This window comes from Bactrocera oleae, chromosome 4, assembly GCF_042242935.1.
Source record: "Bactrocera oleae isolate idBacOlea1 chromosome 4, idBacOlea1, whole genome shotgun sequence".
NCBI classification, from domain to species: domain Eukaryota; kingdom Metazoa; phylum Arthropoda; class Insecta; order Diptera; family Tephritidae; genus Bactrocera; species Bactrocera oleae.
The window spans coordinates 72,654,895-72,678,176 of NC_091538.1; the positions used below are offsets into that span (position 1 = coordinate 72,654,895).

At 37.6% G+C, this 23,282-nt stretch overlaps 1 protein-coding gene across 6 annotated transcripts in view; it reads left to right on the top strand.

The window, feature by feature from the left end:
• Window positions 1–362: 362 nt before the first annotated feature.
• The window catches only part of fra (neogenin protein frazzled), a 128,102-nt gene continuing 105,182 nt past the window's right edge, over window positions 363–23,282 (top strand). For 3 of the 6 annotated variants that reach the window (XM_036367523.2, XM_036367524.2, XM_036367526.2), the window contains exon 1: window positions 363–1,668. In XM_036367523.2, coding sequence (XP_036223416.2) covers window positions 1,515–1,668 — 154 coding nt within the window. In that variant the 5' untranslated portion in view covers window positions 363–1,514. The remainder of the gene's footprint in view (window positions 1,669–23,282) is intronic. The other 3 variants (XM_014246937.3, XM_036367525.2, XM_036367530.2) reach the window with 2 other exon arrangements.

Below are 23,282 nucleotides of genomic sequence, written 5' to 3' on the forward strand. Positions count from 1 at the left end.
GATTCCGATGATCAACAGAATCTCCAAATACACCTATGTATTAAATTTCATTCGTATATCTCATATACTGACGAAGAAATTTTTATAATCCCTTAAAATGAAACTTCGCCTAATCTTTTACCAGGACTGACAAAAAAAAATATAAATCTTTCATATCGCATTTAAAATAAGCTGTTCAGCCAACATATATACTTATATATATTCGAGTAAGACCTTGTTTCTGGATAAAATTCTGCACCAAAATGTAATATACTCGTATATTTATTTTTTGATTCGTCGCTCAGCGAAATCTATTTAAAAAATTACAAAGTCATATTTATGTACTACGTATGTATATCAATTGTTCAATGTTGTAAATCACAGATGCTGCGTTTTGAACATAATTACACTCAAACAAAACGAACATAACGGTTGAAAAATTGAACGAGATTGTTATGAATTTTAACACAATTGGGCTTGGAATTACACTTACAGCACTAATTCGTTTCTTAGCGCAAGCTATTAGCCAAAAGGTGGCGCGCAAACTATTTTCTTAGTTTCAGCTGTTTGCGGGTAGTCCGGCAACAACGCGCACTCCATTCAGTGTTCCCGAACTGCATTTGATTCAGTCTGACTTTTTCGAATATTTGGTGCGGATGTCTAAATATTTGGACGGAAGGTTGCGGTTGTTTGATGTGAAATATTCGACTTTCTTATGAAGAAATCTAAAGTATTTTGAATAAAAGTGAAATAATGTATAGTGTTGCACAAATACTTAGTTCATTAATTATTTTTGTTTCAAGTTTTAAACACTGAAAAGCATTACAGTGTCGAATTTATTAATTGAAGCCGCAGATATTTCGCCAAAATGCTTGTCTGCAAAATTAGTTTTGTGCAAACAAATTGATAGAGTAGCACCGCAAGCGGAAACGGTGCCCGCGGCCGACCTTAGTGGGAGTGAGATAAATATATAAATTGCGCAGGGCTTTTGCTTATCAGTCCGAATTTTGTTTTTGTTCCACGTAAAAATCGCGTTTTGTTTATTCGAATCGGAAAAAATACAACAATGAAAGGTCGAGTGAATGTGTGAATTGTTTAATAATAGTAGAATTGTTAGTGTAGTAGTGCGCGTCAAAAAGCCGGTAAAACAACAATTTCACTGTTTCAATTGATAAAATGCTATCAAGTGATTAACAGTTCGTCTTTATTAAGAATTAATTTACTTTTCGAATATTAAACGTATGTGAATGGGTATGTGCAACTTCCCCTATTCCTTGCCTCAGTGCGTCGCTTGCGAATACACATTCAAAGCGTATTTGTAAAAGTGTAAAAACTGCGAGAAAATGAAAAAATACTATGTTGATGCTGTGTGTTACAATTGTTTGTTGGAAAATTCATGAAATAAAGAGAACATTGGATATTCATCAAAAGGATTAACTACAAAGAGGACACATATTGCAATTTAGACAAGTGACAGCGGGGTGCCAAATCGATTGTGCACCACAGGAGACGGAGGCTACGCACAGTCCGAGTAGATGGTAAAAATGTGGACTCGCCTGTCGACAGGCGTGCGTTCACGCAAATGGCAACAAACACACCAGCAACCGCAGCGGCTACAGTTGCATGTAATGGTATTGGGAATTTTGGCTTCATTATTGCTGCAAGCGCATTCTTCAAATGCAAGTCAAGGTGAGTGAAAACTTACGATATCAAACCACTCAATGACAGATTCCTACGAATTAAAGCGGGGAAATGCTTTGTTCGAAAACCCAAGTAACTGTAAATAAACTGTATATATTTTTAAAACATCCAAAGATTTTCGAAGTTTGTTAGGAAATATTGTATTTTCAAAAATGTATACACAAGAACCTTTAAATTTGTACAATCCTTCTCTTAGAAATTTCCTGAAAAATTTATATTCATATCGAAAACATATTTCCTTAAATAAATCTTTCTTTATCTTCTTTAAATCTAATTCGAAAGCAGCTGTTCACAAGTAAACCGCCACTCGTTGCTCCAATTCAATAATTCTTTGTTACGACTCTTTGAGCGCCTGAATGCCAACATTTTGGTTATGTATTCCCGATTTTTAATGCTTCTTTATTATTTTACCAGCTTTCTGAGTAAACGTTTACATTATGAATGTACTCTTTGGGTTAATTTTGAACAAATTATTAGCAAAGTATCGTGCGTGCTAATGCATACATAGATATGTATATATGTACATAAGTACTTACTATGCCGTTGTCCATGGTCCGCCACGACTGAAAGCGCGCTAAAAAGCGGAAAGTCACACTTCAGTGTATTTGCTCAAATTTAAATGTAGCGCGACATTAGTAATTACAAGAAAATATTTCGCACATTTTATGGCAACAAGAAATACAACATACACAGGTATGTACTTATGTACATAAATATGCAAATACATGTTTACATACTGAAGAAATCTAATGGGGCATTGAACAAATATTGAATTTACGGCAGAGCGAAGAGGCAGCACCGAGCAATGCTAATTAGTCATTGCTGACGGCACGAGTTCCATCGACTAGCAGCTTTAGTAGATCCATCAAATAGTTGAACGTTGTAATTAAGTGTATGAAGCATCTGTGTATGTATACAGCAACAAACCAGATATTCATATACATATGTACATATCTATGTATGTACGATATCTTCGCAATAATTTGTGCACCTTGCTTCTATAAGTTTTAGCACAGGAAGGTGCGAGTTATGAGGCGTCTATGTGTCTGCAGAGAAAATCAAATATAAAGTGCAAAAAATGGTGGAACATAGCCCGAAAAGGCAGCAACTAAACTGTATGCGGACGTGCGAAATTTCACATTGGCATTTCTACCTAAAAGCATGGTAAATACATAACGTCATAAGCATATGAAGATAAGATAAAAATACGCAAATTTGCGAATTTACTCACCCAACTTTGGCCAACTAATTAAAGTGTGGTCATGCATCATACATGAGGCAAAAGATTAGTGTTTTTGTTAACTGTGAGTCCAATATCCATCCAATCCGCATATGTGTATGTATGTATGTATACAAATGACAAGGATATTTCCCTCAACTCCAACTCCCATGATGTGAGTGGTGCCAGCTTTATTAAGTCAAAACCCACACTGACGTTATTATGCATACATACGTTCAGTATTTCACAATTGGTCTGGCCTTATCAACGCGCCGTAATCACCCAGTCCAAAGGCAGCGTTATGCCTATGAGCGCCTTTTCAAAAGTCAACTTCATGTGATTCCAGTCAAAGCATTTCAACCTTTGCATATGCGTATGATCGCACATTTCTATTTGAACGCTTTTACAATATAATGTGCCAAGCAATATATTGTATATTTTTTTTACTTTTTTTTAATTGGTGTTTTTCGATTTTCTGGTGGTTTACGATTTTGGGAGCGTTGTCGCGTCGAATCGATTGAAAATTGTGTAGAAATGAAAATCAAACAAAATGTAGCCAACACCTTCAATATGAATTGCTTCATTAACGTTTGCATTTTAATCTAAAATTTAAATCAAATATTTGATCGAGTGTCGGTGACACTCGGCTGACTGATACCCCCGCATGATAAACAGCGAACGATGGCGAAGTAAATAAATAGTTTGACGCTCAGATGTTCAATTTGACGGTGAATATGGTGTGTTTACGAAATAGTTACGGCATGATCCACTAGACGTAATTGTGTCGTAACCAGAGTCTCATTTCATATGAGAAGTTAGTGTGTGTAGTTTTTGTGTGATCACATTTTGTTTCCAAATATAGTACGATCTTAAACAAAAGAGAAATGTTTGTTGGAAATTTCTGTATTTCAATTAATAGAACTATCGGATTATACATTTTCATAAACAACAATGCATTTGGTTTTAGTTTTATAGTTAGTTGTTTTCTGTCTTCGTAATGAAATGGCGCTGATTGACATTTATTCCATCCAGAACCTTTTTTTTTTGTTTTGATTATGATAACGAAATAAATGGTTAGGCTTTTGTTTATTAAAACTTTTATCTTTACTTTGTTGATTTTATCGATAATTCTATGGTTGTATATTATTAAAAACTTATCACTATCATAAGTTAAGTTAGACTATAGAACTTAAGCGTTTTCACAAATACACTGTAAAAAATTAATTAGCAAAAATATATTTTATGCAGATCACGACTTAAAGCACAAACGTATTATTTCGAACTCGGTGAAAGAATTGGGATTTGACCTTTCGAAACGTAGTTTTCCAGTACATACCCTGAATTATGTTGTAGATATACTTTAAAAGAATAATCATATCTTCTTTAATTAAAATCATATTATTTCAATGCTATCAGTGAAATTCATTTGGCTACAGCTTTTTAATTATTTTTATCGCTTGTGTCATGTCAAATCCACCAATAATTATTCAACCATTGTTGTAAGTGCTTGAAATACAAACAATATACTAGTATTTTTTCATCTAATTGTTTTTTTTTTTTAATAATAATGTGTCTGTCTAAAAATGTCTGTGGATGCTTGCTTTTGCGAAGTTGTTTTTAAAAACAACACATTTCCTTTTTCTAAAGTTACTTGACGAAAAGTCATACTAAAGCAAATCAACCGTAATGTGAATTAGTAGATATGTGTGTGCCGATAATGGAGCCACAAAAAGCCTATAAACAACATTATTTGTTATCAGCAAATATTGTTAAGAGCATTTCAGTGAATTTGCAATTACGCAAAACTGCTTATATGATTTGTTTGTACATGGGTTGGTTCAGGTTTTGCTAAGTATAATATTAAGGTGTGCTGCCAAAATTTATCGCATTGAACATAATACTATACCAATTATTGGAAATAAATGGCTCAGGTCGCTTATGCTTTCAACAAGAACTTTTAATTTGGTTTTTGCTAATAAGTTCACTTTATACGCAAATCTGTGATCTAAAAACGATGGTTGGTTTAAATTGCTGTAAATAAAAATGGGAAAATTTAGTTTGTTTGCTTTAAAATGCTGTCAAACAGAAAGGAGAAACCCCTGCCAGAACCACCGTTTTCTAAGTGAAGTTTTTTATTTGAAACGTATTAAAGAATAATACCATAAGGTCGAAATATATCAATTTATTTCTACTAAAATCTTTTCAATACCACAAAATAAAATAGGAAAAAATCATAAATATTAAAATTTGGTACCCCGCTGCAGAAATACTTGCAGCAAGGTTCAGGGTTCAAAAATTATTTCCAAATTATAATAATTTTCCAAACTGCCAACTGTAGTCAATACAGGAATGATTATGCATACACACATTAAATGGTGATTAAGCTCACACACGCGTTATATGCATATACAATCATAAGTGCGTGTGTACATGCAGGTACATATTTTCATAAAATTTGATTGTTCTATCGAAATTCCTCAACACTTCCGCTAGAAACAATGAAACCATAAGCGTTACTTTGCCTTATTTAAAGAGACGAGGCGAGTCGTTACAAAACGAGGAACTTGACAATTTTCAAAAATAATTCACTTTGCCGGAATTTTAAGCGCATTATGTGGACGTGTTACCAATCCTTGTACCGCCGCTTGAGGTGAGGGGAACAGGACAAAGCAGCATGTAGAAAAGGCGCGCACGGACACCGGTTCGAGCGCACAATTATCCACATAGGCAAGCAACCCTTAAAATTCTACTAAATTTACGACCAAAAACTTTTGCTTACATATTGTATATGTATTTACATATTATGAATATCAAACATATATTTCCAACAACAAGAAAGTGTGTACTGTTTTTCATTCAAGCTGCTTTAGCATACTTATTTGTTAGCCGGCTGTCAGACTTGAACTTGTGCACGCCACACGACCACTACCTAAATCAACAACACTATGTACAACACTTGGGGTTCCTCTCCCTCTCCAAGCAAGGGTGGTGGTTCTCCTACAAGCGATGAATGCCTACCCTTCGTTGTGACTGAAATGGATTGTGATAAATGCAAATGTGTCGGTTAAATTAAGCGTGTGGTATAAAATCAGATCGACACACCTGAATATGTATGAGTTTGCATATATTAAGAGATATGTACAAGAATTATTATTATTTATGATTTAGTAGCCGGTAGCCGTTGAAATAAACTTTCATAAATATTGTCATTACCTGCCATAATTTCATAAAAAATATCGGTTGTGGGTGGCACATATATAGTATACAGTTGTGCTGGTTTCTAAGTTTTGTTTCAGATGTCAAAAAAAAAGTCGAACTTCAGTACCTTCCAGATGTAAATTTAGACGCAAACCGTCTAACTCTCTTATACCGATGATTCGTGTTAAGTGGTTGACTGATCGTTTGTTGCATAACTTTACATCTAATGTATGCTAGACTTGAAAGAGATCTCGTCCAGCCTTGAATACGATTTCATACCTATTTTGCAGCGTTTCAAAAACTCATTAATTAAGAAACACTATTTTGATAGCCATATTCAACTTTCATTTTTCCGCACACCAAGAGTCGTTGATTTCCGCATAACCACATAGTGAGCTTCCACCTCACAAATATTCTGCGCTAACTATCCTCACAGCAGTATCTCTGTCACAGCGTGTCGCCACTCATTTTTCAAGGCATAATTATAAATGAACGTCTTTTGCTGGCTTCTCATTCGCTTCACAGCACTAATTATCCGATGTGCTTTAGAAATCCGCCCGCAAACGAAGTACATAAAATGCGCGTGAGCATGCCGAAGTACTTCAGTACGCGCGGTGGAAGGAGCAATGCGACAAAGTCGCTCACCGCTTTGTTCTAATCAAAACGGAACTAATTTTAATTACCACTGTCTGTCGCAGGCGTCAACTATCGTGACCAACTTGTCGTTGCGTGTTTTCCTCCTTTCTCCTTGTGCCCGAAGAGTGTGCTTAGTTGCCAACGGTGACTTATGAAGTGTATACGAGTGTGTATCGTATTTCCACCTTTAAATTGGTACCTGCTTCAGCGGTTTTTTTTCTTTTGAAAATTCCATCACTCGCTTGTCTTATTCAGCCTATTTCCTTGTCGTGCTCGCAAGTATGAAATGTTTTCAATTGCTGTTACATGCCGCAATTGTGCTCAACGACTGTGTGACTGTGTCAGTTGGTGATCCTGTGTGTCCTTTGTGTGTACCTCTGCTGGGTTTGTTATGTAAATGCTCATAGGCGACCCATTCTATTCCACTTTTGTCACATCCAAGTACAACTGCCCTGTTTAATGGGTGCGTCTTGACATGACGGCGCAACACAAAAAGTCAAATAATAAAAAATGTTTGTTTGTCTAATATGTAGGTATAGCTATATGTAAAATAAAAATGCGGAAGTAAAGGACAATGAGTGGTAGCTCAAAATAGCAGCGCCGCCAGTTTCTTTCAGAAAAATGTAAAATCGGAAATTAGGTCACATGCGTTCACTTTGCAAGTAAAATTAATCTAAATATGTGCATATATACTACTGAAAGTACCGACATATAAATGAGCTTTAATGCCCATTGTAGAAATATGTAAAAAAAAAAATTCAAACAAATTCAGTTTTAGGAAGTTATATCCTCACTTTTTCATGAGTAGGAGGAACGTAAAAGTGTATAGTAACTAGCACGGCATGTGGGAGCTATCAGTTATATTTTACCAAAAATATATGTGTTTCGGCGTTATTAATAATGTCCACCGAAAAGGAGAGTATCTGAATTGAAGCAAAACTACAATATATGAACCAATCTATCGTCGTAATAGAATACTTTCTAGGTTTGCAAGTCTCCATTTTGATATTGGGTCTCCTATTTTCGCAATATTTAAAATTTGTTTGCAAAAAGGCTATAACTAAGTTTTCAATCCAAAGTTCAGTTGATTAATATGAAAAATATCCTGCAAAATTTAAGAAACTAAACTCTTAGGGAACTATGCAAACATTTACAAAGGAATCTTCGAAGCCTCTGACGCCTACCGGTAAGAGATCTTTTGACCCTATTTGTATTAATATACTTAAAGAAGAAATCTTCAGAAACCACTGTGGCGTTTCTATGATCCAACGAAACTTTTGTTCTCATGTGTTGTGTATCAATATCAGTAGACGTAAAAGTACCCGAACTTCGGCAAATTATGCTCCTTGAAAATAACAATCTGACTTTGTTTACTTGCATTTTGCAATTTTCATGGTTTTTCATAAATCTATCTATCCAATAATGGTATTTTATGAGCATGAAATTGATTCCACAATCATCTGATATGTATTTCTGAAGCCAAGTACAGTCTTACTCTACCAAAGGATCTTGTGATAGCTTTTGAGTATTTTACCATTTCCTTATAAGGTTTGATCAGAAGAAACTAAACTCTCATCAGCTTCCTCTCAACATAATTTCTTAAGGGGGTATTCTAGTCTAGAGCCGTGAATTTTAAATTGTAAAAAATCAATATTTTTACTATAGATTTATTATCAGTTACTTATTAATGTTACAAGAGTACAGAAAAAAAAAGTAAAAAAACTGGCAGCTGATGAAATGGGGGGTCTCAAAAATTGGCACATGAGCATACCCATGATTTCAACCCTCCTAGTCATCTGAAATGAAAAAAAGATTATCTATCTGCAATGATGTCGCAATTATATGAACTAGCGATAAGTAAAAAAAAAATTTTTTTGACAAAATGGCAACTGTTTGAAATAAAGGATTTTTTTTTGTAGCATTTTTTTTATTTTCTCGTATTTTTTAAAAACTAGTATAAATTTAAATTTGGAGATGAGGCTAGTTCATACTCGAGAGAAGTCTATAATAAAGATTCTCTGAGAATTTCAAGTAAATCGGTCCAGTAGAACTCGAGAAATCGTTGGTATCGTATTGAAAAAGTCTGGTCTGAGAAAAATGCATTTAAAGTTTCGCGTGCCCTTAAGCAAATCTGAACTTAATTGACAAAAGAAAGCAATAGTTTATATTTTCTTTTTACATGCTCCCCACTTAATGGTAGCTTGAAAATGAAATAACCTTCAAATTGTCACTTAATGTGACGCTCTTAAATATTCAAAGTAAAAACTTATTTATGTAAACAAGGCGCGCAATTCTTCGAGTTGAAGGAGACACCGGAGCCCGTGTTCCTCATTTGAACTTCCTTTACCCGTAAGCCATTGAGTAAACACCCTGTTTGAGTGAACGAAATCCAACTTTATATAATACAAACATACATAAATAAATAGAGCGTCAACGCCATGAGCCTATCACTGGGAAATACCGCAAATTTTAGCACATTCCGCGCCCCCTTTAAAACCAATGCATTCCTCTGGATGACCGTTATTCTCAAGTTACAGCGCTTGGCTTTCCTACAACGTATTGAAAAATATGGTAAAGCTCATACTTGAGCAGTTTTGCATGTGTTTGTGTCTGGTGGAAGTGGCTGTCATAAATGTCACAACGCTTGACTGGCAACATTCAAAATTTTTGCCTGTTCTGTGGAGGAGTCAAATTCAAACAGTAGAAATGTCGAAAATGTGTCAGCGCCGATCCACGCCCTGCTGATATGCTGCCCTAGCGTTCATATGAAACGAGCACAAAGCGCGCTGTCCAATGAACCGTAAAAATATTTCAATAATCGGAAGTGGCGAAACGTTATATATGAAGGAAGCGCACGAACACTTGGTAGCAAAGATAGAGGGGTACGCGCAAGTGCAATGACTGAGAAATTGCTCTTCGGCTGAGTCAATTACGTTTACAAACACCTACACACATACATATCGATACCTTTTCATTAGTATTTGTTGACTTTAAAGTTATGCGCTGCTAATAACACAAATCCAGAATTTCGACTTTGTCTTAGTCAAGCGAAAAAATGTTGTTTACATAAAAGTAATCTTCGAATTTGCAAGCAAACTTTGTTCGTTTAGAGTTATATAATGAGCTAATTTCTGAATTTTATGTGTAGGGTTATGATTCGATGGTCGAGTTGGTCTGGAAGCTTAGTTTCCATGAACGTTTGTTGAGGTTGTCTAGAGGTTGTCATGAGGCAGATTTAGCCGCACTGCGATGACGAGATACGACGAAGTGTTTCAGAAATTTTCGGCTCGAATATACATATTTATGTAGTAGCCATAGGGAATTTGACACTATCAGCTGTTTTGCGGACGTCACTTTAGCAAATGTGCACACTCAGTATTATTTTTTAATTTACAGAAAGATTTTTTTTGTGGTACGAATGAGGCAATACAATGAATGAGACTTAAAACTACTAATAAAAATTTCAATTCAATTAGTTAAAAAATACAGGAGCAACCTTATTTCGATATTTCACTTATTCTTACCAAATTACTTTAACCAAAATAAAGACTACATAAATATCACAAAAGCTATTTTCAAAACACTGAGTACTTTGACAGCTTCACACCATTTTATTACATGGAAACTGTTTCCGTTATTTATTTGAAAAGTCATTTAATTTTCATTTTGTGTAAATTTGTTGGACATTGTTGCTAAAGTGTTGTTTGTTGTACGCCATCAGACTGACGTTGGCTTCACCGCGCCCATAAATCTTTCAACTTTACACGATGCCCTGCCACAAAACAGCGCGCACAACAAAGCCAAAATGTAATAAAAATAAAATGTAATGAAAACAAAAACAAAAACAAAGCAGAAAAAACATTGGAGAATTTAAAAAACTAGCGAAAATATCATAAAACACCGAAAATCGAACGCACAAATGCACTCAATCAACGAGTCTGAAAAGTGACTCAGAGCGTCATGGAGGGCTTGTTGCCTGCCTTGCTTGGTTGCGCCACTAACACGGCGCCGCCAAAAACATTTTTTGCTGTGTATTTACGAGCAGGCACACATACATACCCACAGTAAAGAGCAATTACAAAGCAAGGTACTTGAAAACAACGCAATTACAACACAAAATCAGTGTACAAAAAACACAGCAAGGAAAATATGAGAAGAAAAACCAAAATAAAAACAATTGTTACAACTCCTAAGCACTCGAAAAGACAAAGCGGAAGATATTGAATTGAAAATAATTATTTCGCCGTAAACTGTCTTAAAGAGGCCAACAATGGTCATTTTAGTGCAGTTTCATTTTCGTTTCTAGGTAACCTTTCCACCTTTCTAGCCTACCTTAGGTGATTTTTAGTATATTTTTGTTTTGTTTTTACTTTTTTCTAATAATCGCTGTGTAGGCAACCTGTTAGTCTCGCCGGCAACGAAAGTGAAAACACCTGTTTTGTTGCGTTTCTATTCTTCTATTACGTTTCCCACCTTTTCTTACATTTTGCCTTCACCGCTTTGTGTGGGAAGCTGAATTTTGTAAATTCTTTGAGCAACAGCTGATACATATTCTGTACTACAGGTAGAAGTAATTTTGCTGAAGTAGACAATGTGTGTTAGCCGTTTCAAGGTTTTCTCTAAAAGAATCTCAAGATTGATCTGTGTTGAGTGAGATTAACAGCGTAAACTTATACCTCGAGACTTTTAGGAAAGTTGCAAATATAATGGATTTATTCAAAATCGTATACTATTTTAGAAAGCGATCTTCGAATTATAACATCTGATCAACTTTGACCCAGACTGACAAAAAAACAAAATACAAAAATTTCACGTATTTTAATACAGATTTTTATTATCGTCAGTGCCTTCAGCAAATTTTGGTTTTTCGATTTCGCCTAATTTTTGGAGCGCTATTCACTAGATCGTCTAACAATTTTGACGTTATTTTCATAAACCTACGTCTCGTACAGTAATAATGTATTTGATGAATCTATTCTCCTCAGCTACGTTGTCAAGCAATTCTTTTGCGATATCTACTTGACATCTTTTTTGCAAAATGTAGATTTATTACGAGTCTAGCTTGATACCCAAAACATTAACCAAAGCGTTGAGCTGATCTATAAGAGATGTTGAAATCCTCTTCTATTTCTCTGATGCCAATACGACGATTTTCAAACACTGTCCCTTTAACTTTTTCGATGTTGACTCGCATGTGGTAAGTTTTCGATGACTTCACGACTTTTACTAAATGCTTTGTGCCACTTAAATACATTTTTTGTGATAATGTAGACTCCCCAAAACCCTTCTGCATCATTTTCAATGATTTCGTCGGCGTGAGTTGGAAACACAAAATTTCAAAGAGAATATTTGCATAACGCATTGTTTAAAATAAGCCATGCACATTTATAAGCGGAGTCGCACACCTATTATTAACCCTTAAAGTTTATTTGGCAATCTTTCGTATTCTTTTCGTCGATAAAATTACCAAAATTAAATATGACTTTAAGCATGGAATAAAAGTAGTGATTACATATAATGATAATGGGTGCGATAGCATTAATATGCCATGAATATGTACTTACCATTGTAATGACCATAATTATGAGAATCGTCGATGCTTAATGAGTGGCGTGCAACAACCAATTGAAACTGCTCAGCGGGCTCAACAGATGGCTACAGCGAGTGCACTTGTCTTATAGAGGGTACTTGTAGCCGAGAGCGAGCCGCACTTAGTGGCACATAATCCATTTTATAGCAGCCAATTGATTGGGAATTGAATACGAAACCCAACATCAAAATAAGTGCGGCGAAGAAACGGAACATGGAGGCTGAAGATGAGGTGGAGTGAGCGAGTGTGAAGCCCTAAAAACAGCATGAAAGGCGTGCATAAAAGGCACTCAAAGACGCGCTCAACACGACCGAGTTACAACGACTGCACTCTATGGAATACTATACGTATGTGGAGGTGTGTTTGTGTTTGTCTGTAAGCTGCGCTGACATGTGAACATGACATTCGCAGTTGTAATGAGCCACACGGTGCATGTTGCCAACTCCGACGCCAATGTTGGCAACAACTTAGTTTTTAACGCGCTCCACCGCGTACGTTGCGCAGCTGATCAATGAAAAGTGCCGCCACAATGTAGTTGATGGTCAGAAAAGACTCGTATGTGTGACTGGACAAATGTAGCATTGTTCGGTTGAAAATCAAAAACGAGACAAAAAAGCGAACGAACGAGAAGAATGCGCGTCATAATTTACAACGAGCGCACACGTCGCACAGATCGGGCGGTGTAATGAAGGGAAAAACTGCTTAAAGGTTATGTCGTGGCGTTTTTACGTGGACTTGGCCAACAAGTAGATATTTATTGTAGTCGCAGTCGTGTTCGCTGCACACCGTTTTGGAAGCGAGCAATGTGTGACCTGTGACTCTGTGACGCTCGCCTGCCATGTGCAGCATGTGATGATGAGTGTCTTACCACTTTATTACCATAAACGGTCTTTAAATGAATGCTAAATGGTGTAATATGTGACCGCCTCCAACGCAGAGTGTCTGCCGTGGCAATATTGCTTGGCCACATGTTGCAGAAGCATTGTGGACATGAATGAGTTGCTAGTGGACTTAATTGAACTGCTATGGGACGACACCGGGCAAGGCGAAAAGAGATTGTATACAGTGGTGGATATTGAAATAAGAATGTACACTGATTGTGATGCGCTTCAATAGTAAAAACAACGACTGTTTTAAGTACATCGCTTGCTCACTTTACAAATTCTTTAGGATGCTGTCTGTCTGTATAGACGCGAATTAGTTCCTTAATTTTTGAGATATCGATCTGAAAATTTGCACAAGTTCTTTTTTCCGCAAAAACCTGCTCGTTTGTCGGAACCGCCGATATTGGGGCACTATTGCATATAGCTGCCATACAAGCCGGTCGATCAAAATCAAGTCCTTACATGTTAAATTTTTTTATTTTACAGTATCACGAAATTTCGGAACGATCATTGTTCAAGCAACGCTGCAATTTCTGAACAAATTGTTCAGATCGGACCACTATAGCATATAGCTGTCAAACAAACTGACGATTCAAGTTAAGTTCTTGTATGGAAACTTTTTTATGTGAATGGTATTATAGCTTCAGTGCAACCGAAGTTAACGTTTTTTCTTATATTTGAATCAAGTCGTTCTATCCATAGCTCAATGTAAACCACTGTAAGTGTCTGTGTTCACAGTTATGCTTTAAATTGGATAAACACGTTTATCACTCGTTCTTTGTGTAACCTCCTCATTTCGTTTCCATTTTTTCTTCTCCATACTCTTAATCGACCACCAGTTGCTAGTCACATGCGCCTCTTCGTTGCTCGAACGCGTTATCCCGTCAACGAGCGCATACTTTTTCCAGTATGATTTTGCATTTCAGTGCGGGTGTGCAGAGAAAAGTAGTAGTAGTAAATTATGATGATTATGCAGCTGACTTAATATTTATGAGATTAAATGTTGTGGTGTACTTTTAAAAGAAGGCCACGAGCTCTACGGCTGTTGGAAACATGAGAAAGCGAGCTAAGAAAGCGTTATTGCACTTCAACACAATCAATTCGTGTGTGCGCGCACATTAAATTCGTTTGTCGTGTAATAAATTTACGACCACAGTGTAGCAAGGCACGTTAGGTTACCTTCTTCGGCTGAAAGCGCCCCAGGAAAAGTGTGAGAATCAAATATTTCTGCATGTACGCCAATTCCCACAGAGTCCGATTGCCTAATTCAAATTTGAGTTTTCAGCACTCTTTCAGTTGCAAGCTCACCGAACTTGCGAAAAATCCCCCAACAAATGTCAAAATAGTCTCGCCGTCCATCTATTTGCATGGCTATGCGTATGCATTCCTTTTTCTCAACGCGTTGTCCACCCACGTCGTTTGCACGCATGCGCACTCACAAACGACCACACCCACTCCAGACACCACTGAATATGAAACATCTTCGCGTTGAAATAGCCGTCAAATGCCAGCAAAAGCAACAGCAAGACAAATTCAAATCAACATGCAAATGCATTTGCCACAAAGTGCCCTTCCTCCTCGTCAAATAACGCTAGTGACATGCATGCGGCAGTGAAATGAAATCGCAACATCTTCCAATTCCAATTGACGTGCGCGTCGCCGGTTGTTTACTCAGTTTGTTTGTTGTCTCCACAGTGCGAATTCGAGTCTAACTTCACAAAGCGTCTTCGCAACTGCCAGCCCCTACTTCGCTGCATAACGCTGGCCATGCTTGTCCCCGGTACAATTGCTGGGCCATAAAAAGTTGTTTCGTCGTTCGTTGAACCGTCAAATTGCCTGGTGGAAGGCAGCAATAGAGGCAGTAATGGAGGAGCTTTGTAGAGCAAACGCAACAAATTGCACACAAAGAAGTTGGAAGTTAGGACAAGGCGGAACAGAAACGATGAGCAGCTCATCCTTTTTAATGTCGCATAGCATTTGATGGTGCAAAAATGTGGGCATCCAATTTTCGGCGGCAAGGAATTAAAATCTTTCTGCTGCATATTTGTAACGGTCTTTATTAGCGTAATATGAGGAATTTACTGCACCAAATGAGTCAGCGCGTGAAAAAATTACGAAACGTATTCGATTCACTTTTCTAACCAATAGTTACGGTTCACAGCGATTGTGAAAAAGCAAAACCAACACACAAAACAGTCGAGATTAGAAAAAAAAAGTTTCTTTTAAACTGCTTTCGTCCATCAATTATTTAATAAATATTAAATAAGACTTGAATAGGTTCGACTATTATCGATCGTTCCCTTGTAGTATTTTTTTCTAAATTCTCAAACTTATTTTGGCCACGGCGTTATAAAACGTGATCCCCTGTCTTACATTCTGATCTTGGGTATGGGACTAACCAGCATTCTAAGTAAACTCACGGGGTGGCAGAACCCTGAAAATATTGTCTTGTTCATATATAATTTGGTTATCGTTGTCACTTTGCAAACATTAATATTTCTTCAAAACCTGCAATTATGAGCGTAAGTATATTTATTTATGTTTCGGTTATGCTTAAATGCATTTTTAAAAACCTCGGTATATAACCTGTAATGTGCTAAGTACCATTAAAGTCATCTAAAAAGATTCGCATGCAAACATTTCTTCAGGAGACACACGCAGAAGAAGGTTGACTTAGTCACACAACACGTTGTAAGAATCACACTTTAGTAGCTCGCAATGAAAACATAAAACGGAAGTTAAAATCACATATTTAATCGGTCGTACATTTAACCACTTACTATGCTCGCCTGCAGGGGCGCGGCTGGGAGCTTAGGTGCAGGCGCACATATTCCGGCTTCGCCTTTCGCCAGTCTTGTCACTTAGAGCTTCAAGTGACGCCAGCTGACAGCGAAGCTACGGCGCCTCACATTCGAGAACTCAATTTAGAGCGCTACGTTAATGGCTGTGAGTATATAATATAGTATGTACTTACATTATACATATTTATTGTGTTGGTTTTGTGCTTAATCGACTACGCGCATTGCGGATAATATTGCGATCGTAAAAATATAAAAATAGTAACAATTCTGTTTACATCTTTCTGCACGGACACAGCGAATGCGTTACACGTTCTATATTTGTAGCTGAGCTCAGCTAAAACTGTGGCTGACGACTGTGCTTGGTATTCGTGTGAGCTGGCAAGTGAGTGCTGTCGTGCGTTGGAAATATGTACTTAAGATTTCACAAACCCCTAAATGATAATGTTACACCAATACCAAGACCATCACCATCATCATCATCCTCAGTGGGCTATCGCATGTCTCGGCTCGTTGTGGCTCATGAGGTCGTTCGACTCCCCAGCACTGCACTTATTGCTCTTCGTTCCAGAAGTTAGTGATTATCTCGGTTTATTGTTAATTCATACAATATTTTATATGATTTTGTTTGTGTTTCCAATTTCAATTTCAATTCAAGTAAACAACACGCTCGAGTCAGCCTGAACGTCTGTTGTTGGTAGACGAGTATTTATTAATAAAAAAAAGCTTAGTTATAATAATAAATAAGTCGGACGCTTGAGAAAAGTAAATATGTATGAATAGTTGAACTTATAAAAGTACCTAAGATTATACACAAATATTGAAAGAAACGAGAGAAATCAATAAAATTGCGAAATACTGTCTTCCACGTGTGAACTATTTGTCTGCGAGAAAAGAAACAGAACAATTAGAAGAATGGGATATATGTATGTTATTCGGTTCCTTTACTAAAATCGAAATATATATAGTTTTCTCAAAATTTTGGCATTTCTTCAGAAAGTTATCAAATTTAAATATAAGTAAGACTAACTGAGGAGCCACGTTAGCCTAGTGGGGGGTTAAATGCTACCGTTTGGAGTCCGGAACTCTTTCGATTTCCCTTTCAAGTAACTAATCAACCAAGACCACATAAATTATAATATATCAGTCTATTAAAATAGTTAAAGGGTAAGACATCCAAGATTTTTCCCACGCATTTTGGGGTCTATTTTACACAGTTGAACTTCATAAATTGAGCGAATCGACAACGAGGAAAAGGCTACCGCGATACGATTACAGCCATAACCACACCTTCTGCGCTAATGTGAAAAAGCCAACGATGCAAAACGATGGGTGCCGACAGACAGCAACAGAATGCAACAGATCGCTAAGGCGAAATCGTACAATTTGTCCGCTGCAATAACTGAGTACATTTGTCATTCCCTCGGCAGTGCGGAACGTCGCAGGAGTATAGTTTTAAATATATATACTATAGAAAAATGTGAATGTTATATTCACAACCGCAAGCCAGCACAGAACTTCTTCGGGTTTTTGTTTCTGCTAAGCAAAAGTTGTTTGCTATTGTCAGACGCTCTTGTGATGCCACTAAACGGAACCAAGAAGTACATTTAAGCGTTCAAATCAGTCGACTTCGTTCCTATCTTTCCATGCGCAGTTGTCTAAACAGCGAACGTGCTGCTGCGTCGCACGCCTGCGCAAAAAACCTTATAAATGCAGCGCTGTGCACACACCCAGTTATGCAGTCTAGTCTAAAGACAAAGCTCCAGACACTCAACGGCTGTCTCGCCGGCGATTGTATGGCAGATTAAGCGAGCACACGTGCGCCAAGAAAGTGGCAAGTCGCTTTTTCTACAAAGCGCTATCGCTAATAGAAAATGCTTTGCAGTTAATAAAGGTGGAAGAAGAAGAAGAATACTTATTGAAAACTTTAAGCCAGACACGCGTTGGCAAACAACGGCAAGTGTTAAAGGCACACACACGGAACGAACGGGGTAGCACACTTAATCGTGGCTTGCGCTTGTAAGTAGCTGAGAGTTTAAACGCTTTCAAGCAGCGAACTGACAAGCCACTTTAGATAATATCTGCGCCAAACAAACAGCGGCAATTGAAGCTTCTGTATCTCTGTCGGTTGCAAGATTCTCTTTGTATCGATTTTCGTTTGGTTTTTCTCTCGATTTGAAAGAAGTAAAAACTAAAATGAACCCAACAACAACAATCGCCGCATGATCGCTACTTTGCCGTAATGGTATGAGCTCGGTGTCGCTTTCGTTACATTGCTATGACGTTGTTGTTATTGTTGTTAATGTCAACCACTGTCACAGCGATTGTGTTTGACATGGAGTTAAATAACAAATTGCCGCCCGATAGAGTCGCCGAAGCCGTTGCCGCCACCGCTGATCGTTCGGTTGTCGTAGCTGGCGACAGCAGTCTGTGTTCGCGTCTGGAGCGGTGAATGCACCAGCAATGTAACAAACTAATTTATAAAGCAAACATTGTCCACATTGTCCACTGCTGTGATTTGCAATCTCGCTCGCCTTCCCTGACCGATCGCGCTCGCTTCGAAAACCGCACGATTAACAAATCGAACTGTTTAATCGATCAAATTTTGCCTGTGCCGCGCCAACAGCTTGCCGCTGACAACTTGTAGGGCAATCAACTATTACGATGTTTTGTTACAGATTACCTTACATACATATGGACTTGTTCACACAGTTATTATAATTTTCATGCGGTGGATTAGAGTAATTGATTGGTTCAAGTCATTTGGGTAAACACAAATTTTACGACAGTAATCGGCTTTTGGGAGCCAAAACGCGGTAAAAAACTATTTGGTTTGCGTAATCGTCATTAAGAGGTCAGTGTGTAGCTACCGATGAGTAGAGATTGTAGAGATTCAATACTCTCCAAATTGATTCATAGAGTTGGTAGAGTTCATTTGTTATGCAATATTACCTCTAATAGGCAACGTGGACAGTGATTTCTGAGAAATTGGTGGAATTGCGTAAGTGTCATTCCAAACGAGATTGACTCGATAGAAGCATTTGAACTTTTCCACATGTCGCTTGTCGGTCGCATCCGCTAGCTGCGAAAGACATTTGCTGAATGCGAGTGCAATTTGCAATTTGATTTTTACCAGTTAATGTTGCTCACCGCAATAAAAGTACATTTTTCGAAAAACAGAAGAAAATCGTCTTCGTATCTAAGCAGAATCGTATCAATAGAAGTAACATTCGTATTTGAACTGAATACTATTATTCAAAGGTGTCTGTCTACTATCTGGAATTTATGATAACGAATGTTTTCCGTGATTATACAAGTAAAAATAGTTTGTTTCGTGATCCACTTTCCTTGCCGAACAGTGTTGCAGCATATGTACCTATATCACTGAATTTCATATATTGTTTTACAGTTATATCATCCATTTCATTATTACAATATTGTCAGCTGTGGGACCTGACATCCTACCACAAGAGAGCAGACTCTCTCCAAAGTACTGACACACATCCAAAAGTAATGTAAAAGTGAATTGTGGCGCAAATTTTGAATGCTGAAAGTAAAATGCAAGAAACTGATTTCGAAAATTTTCATTATTTTTATTCGCATAAATTTGTCCATCTCCAGAGTGCATGTGTGCGTGTGGTTGCAAGTACAAAGCAAAAATATACACATTGTCTACCTAGAATTGTTTGTCGGTCGTCTGTACCCCTGAGCATTCAAATAAATAAAAATTGCTATCAACTTGAGCAAAAAACAAAAAAATAAAAAATAAATAAGAATAACGTAAAGCCAACAACAAAAGGAAAGTCCATTCTTTCGCCATGTTAAAAGAGTTTGCATGCTGCTGTTCCTTGCAGTTTTTTGTGGTCTTTTTGTAGTTGTACTTGCCATTGTTGCTTTTGTACAGTGACATAGAAAACGGAAAGAGAACGCAGTTCCACTCAGCCCATAGAAAAATGTGAATATGATAAATAAAATCTCAAAATGTAGCGGGTGGGTGGATGGTGCGGAGGTGGGTATGGCAAATAGAATCACTTCGTGAAAAGCGGATTATGCTGAGCGCTTCGGTATGCTGCGAGGCATTTCCAATGACAGTTGGTATGTGCAAAATTACATATCTGCTTATAATGCAACAACAACAATTGCAGCAAGCAAATACACTACGATATTAAAATTTTAAATTGTCTTTGTCTACGATGGCAGAGCATTACAAGGGTTGCTCACGCAATTTATAATTTTAGCAATATATTCATCTGCACTTTTATTTTGTGTGATTGCTGATGTTATTTGTCGTTCGTATGTATGGTTAAGATGTGCAACATGAAGCTAATGCCGGTCATTTAAGTTTCTACTTTCTCTAAATATCCCTCAGTTGCAGACGCTCCGACAAAGCTTTTTCTCTTATCCTTAATACTAGTATTTCGTCTCTAAATGGCATTGATGTCCTCATTTTACGAGTTAAATTTTCCATAACATATTCCTTTCAAAAAACTCAAACTGTGCGTTCACCTTCGTGTGCATATAAAAATCTTCCAACTGTTGTACGAGAAACTATAGCTGGTGGTATGCGCGGAGAAAAGCGGCTCGCAGCATTGTTTCAGTTGCGTGATGCGTTGGGAGGTGCAAATGAAAAACATAATCTCGAAAAATCATAACAATAGCAAAGGTATCTGCAAAGTACGAGTAAAGTGAAGCAAAGTGTAAGCAAACGAAGCAACAACAACGGAGGCAACGAACCACTTACACTTTGTTGGCAATGACACAGATTTCATTTGCAAGCGAGTAACGCGACACTCTTCACGACAGCGATCTCCTTTTCTTTGCGAACTGTCACATCTGCAGTAATGTGACATTCATATGTATATATGTACATAGCTCTGAGATCAGTGTGAGTGGTTGGTGTGGAATATATTTGTGTGAAGACTTCTCATCAATCCCAGATGCGATTAAATATCTATGAAAATCAATTGGATCTGCTGCGAGAATTGTGCATAGAAAGAAGTGTTTGAAACAAGGTTTCTTCCAAAAAAAATGTATACATTTTAGATGCTTAGATTTCGAGTTATGCAAATAGGAACTCAAAATTATTACTTGACTTTAAGACATTGTGCTCTTCTGTAAAATCAAAAAATCATATATAATCGGACCGATTACAGAAGTTCGGTTGATAGAACTATTGACTAGCATGATACCTATCATCATATCATATGTTTCCTTCGTAGTACGTGGTGTAAAATTTTTTTAACGAAATTCTTAGTTTAGATTAATTAGTAAAGCTTTGGTTGTTTCGTACACGAATCTTAATGTATTAATATGGTCGTAGAAAAATACTCAAGGATCTATCAATTAATGTTACGGGAAATCGTCATTCCATCCCACTTAGCTTCTTCAAAATGAAACTTTATTCAAGCTTATCTTCTTCAGCTTTTATTCATTTATCCTCGGTATGAGACGGAAGTATATTATTGTCATTGCCGATGATATTGATGACCCTTCACTATATGAGTTTTCAAATCTTTGTACATTTGGGGAAAATAGGTGACCGCTTCGAGAGTTTGAAAGTTTGTTGCATGCGTTTAATTACATTTCCGTTCGAAGCTGCTGAATGTGCAGAAAATTGTCCTTACGCTGACGCTATAAGAACCACGAATAATTCGTTTTGGTTTTCAGTTCACAATTGGAGTTTACAAAGTTGATTATTGTTGTAATGTGCTGTTGTGTCAAAGTTCAAAAATAACTTTGAGCTCAAACTTTCAGTGTAATGACAGATGACCGTTGACGAACGTGTGGTAATTGACAAGTTTTACTGTACAGAAGCCGTTTAGAGCCTGAGCACTTCGCTGGTGATTAAACGATTGCTGAGTTTGTGTGGCTGTGTGTGTGTGAGGTCGAGCGAAAGTTCTAAATGCTATGTTGATAACTTTCGGGCTACTCACTTCCGCTGTGAAGGCACTATCTGATACTATGCAAAAAGTTTTCGCTGTTGCTAGTGTGGAGTCTGTATCCACAGCTTTACTATGCACACACTTCTCTCCCTTCAGCATACGCTACTTTTTTCCTGTACTCACATTTTTCTCTGCTGACAGGAAAATTACGTGATGAATAGGCTATTGAGTGCGGCGAACCGGAATTGTCTCCTTAGGTTGGATTTGCCTATCCACGCCCCTACGCCACCTCATGGCTCATCTCTGCCTGTCAACTCATTTGGCATTGTTCCGAGTGCTTCGAGTAGCGCCGGAAAGTGTCTGTGAATCGGAATGGCAACACACTGTCAAGTCGCGACGAAGTGTGTGCAAAATAAAAATAATTGCGAATTTTGCATCGGACATGTTACGCATATGAAAGTGCAGCGTTGTTGTGCGAGGTGGCGTGACAGCCAATGAGGGGGAGTACGTAGCACTGTACAGTGGATCAAAAGTCATACTATCCGAGGCAGCTGCATCCCTTGATTTTCGGCGGTAAATCATCAGCCTCTTTGTTTTCGATCTATTGGGTGCATGCATTAATTCGTGTGGGTTTTTTTCGAAAATGAAGACTTTATTGTTATACATTTAATGTTCAAAGTATTGCCTATCGGAAGCTACGATGTTTGCCCATCTTTCTGGCAGTTTGTGGATCCCATCCCAAAAGTAACTTCTCCGACTTGGAGGTCAAGAAACAATCGAGCCAATTTCTGATACCCTGTTCTGAAGTGAAGCGTACTCCGGCGAGGGCATTTTGCATTGATCTGAACAAGAGGTGGTAGAGGTCCCCATTGATCGTCTAACCCGATTTCAATAGCTCATAATAGAGCACACCCTTGTGGTCCCACCAAATACATAGCATAACCTTGGCACCATGGATATTCGGCTTTGCCGTGGATGTCGATGGTTGGCCGGGCTTCACATACGATCTCTTGCGCTTTGGGTTATCATAATGAATCCATTTTTTATCGCCAGTGACAATCCGATGCAAAAATGATTTCTTTTGGTGGCGTTGAAGCAACATTTCCGAGATGCAGAGTCGGCGTTCGACGTCTCTTGGCTTTAATTCATAAGGCACCCAATTTCCAAGCTTCTGGATGAATCCTAATGATTTTAATCGTCTGGAAACTCCTAATACTTTTGCAAGTTCTTCTTGCGTCTGGCATGCATCTGCGTCGAGCAATGTCTCCAATTCTTCGTCTTGAAATTTTTTTGGCTGCCCGGGTCTTCTCCGTCGTCGTAAGTCGAAATTGCTACTTTTAAACCGTGCAAACCACTTGGCACGTTCGTTCGGCTAAAGCATGGTCACCATAAACG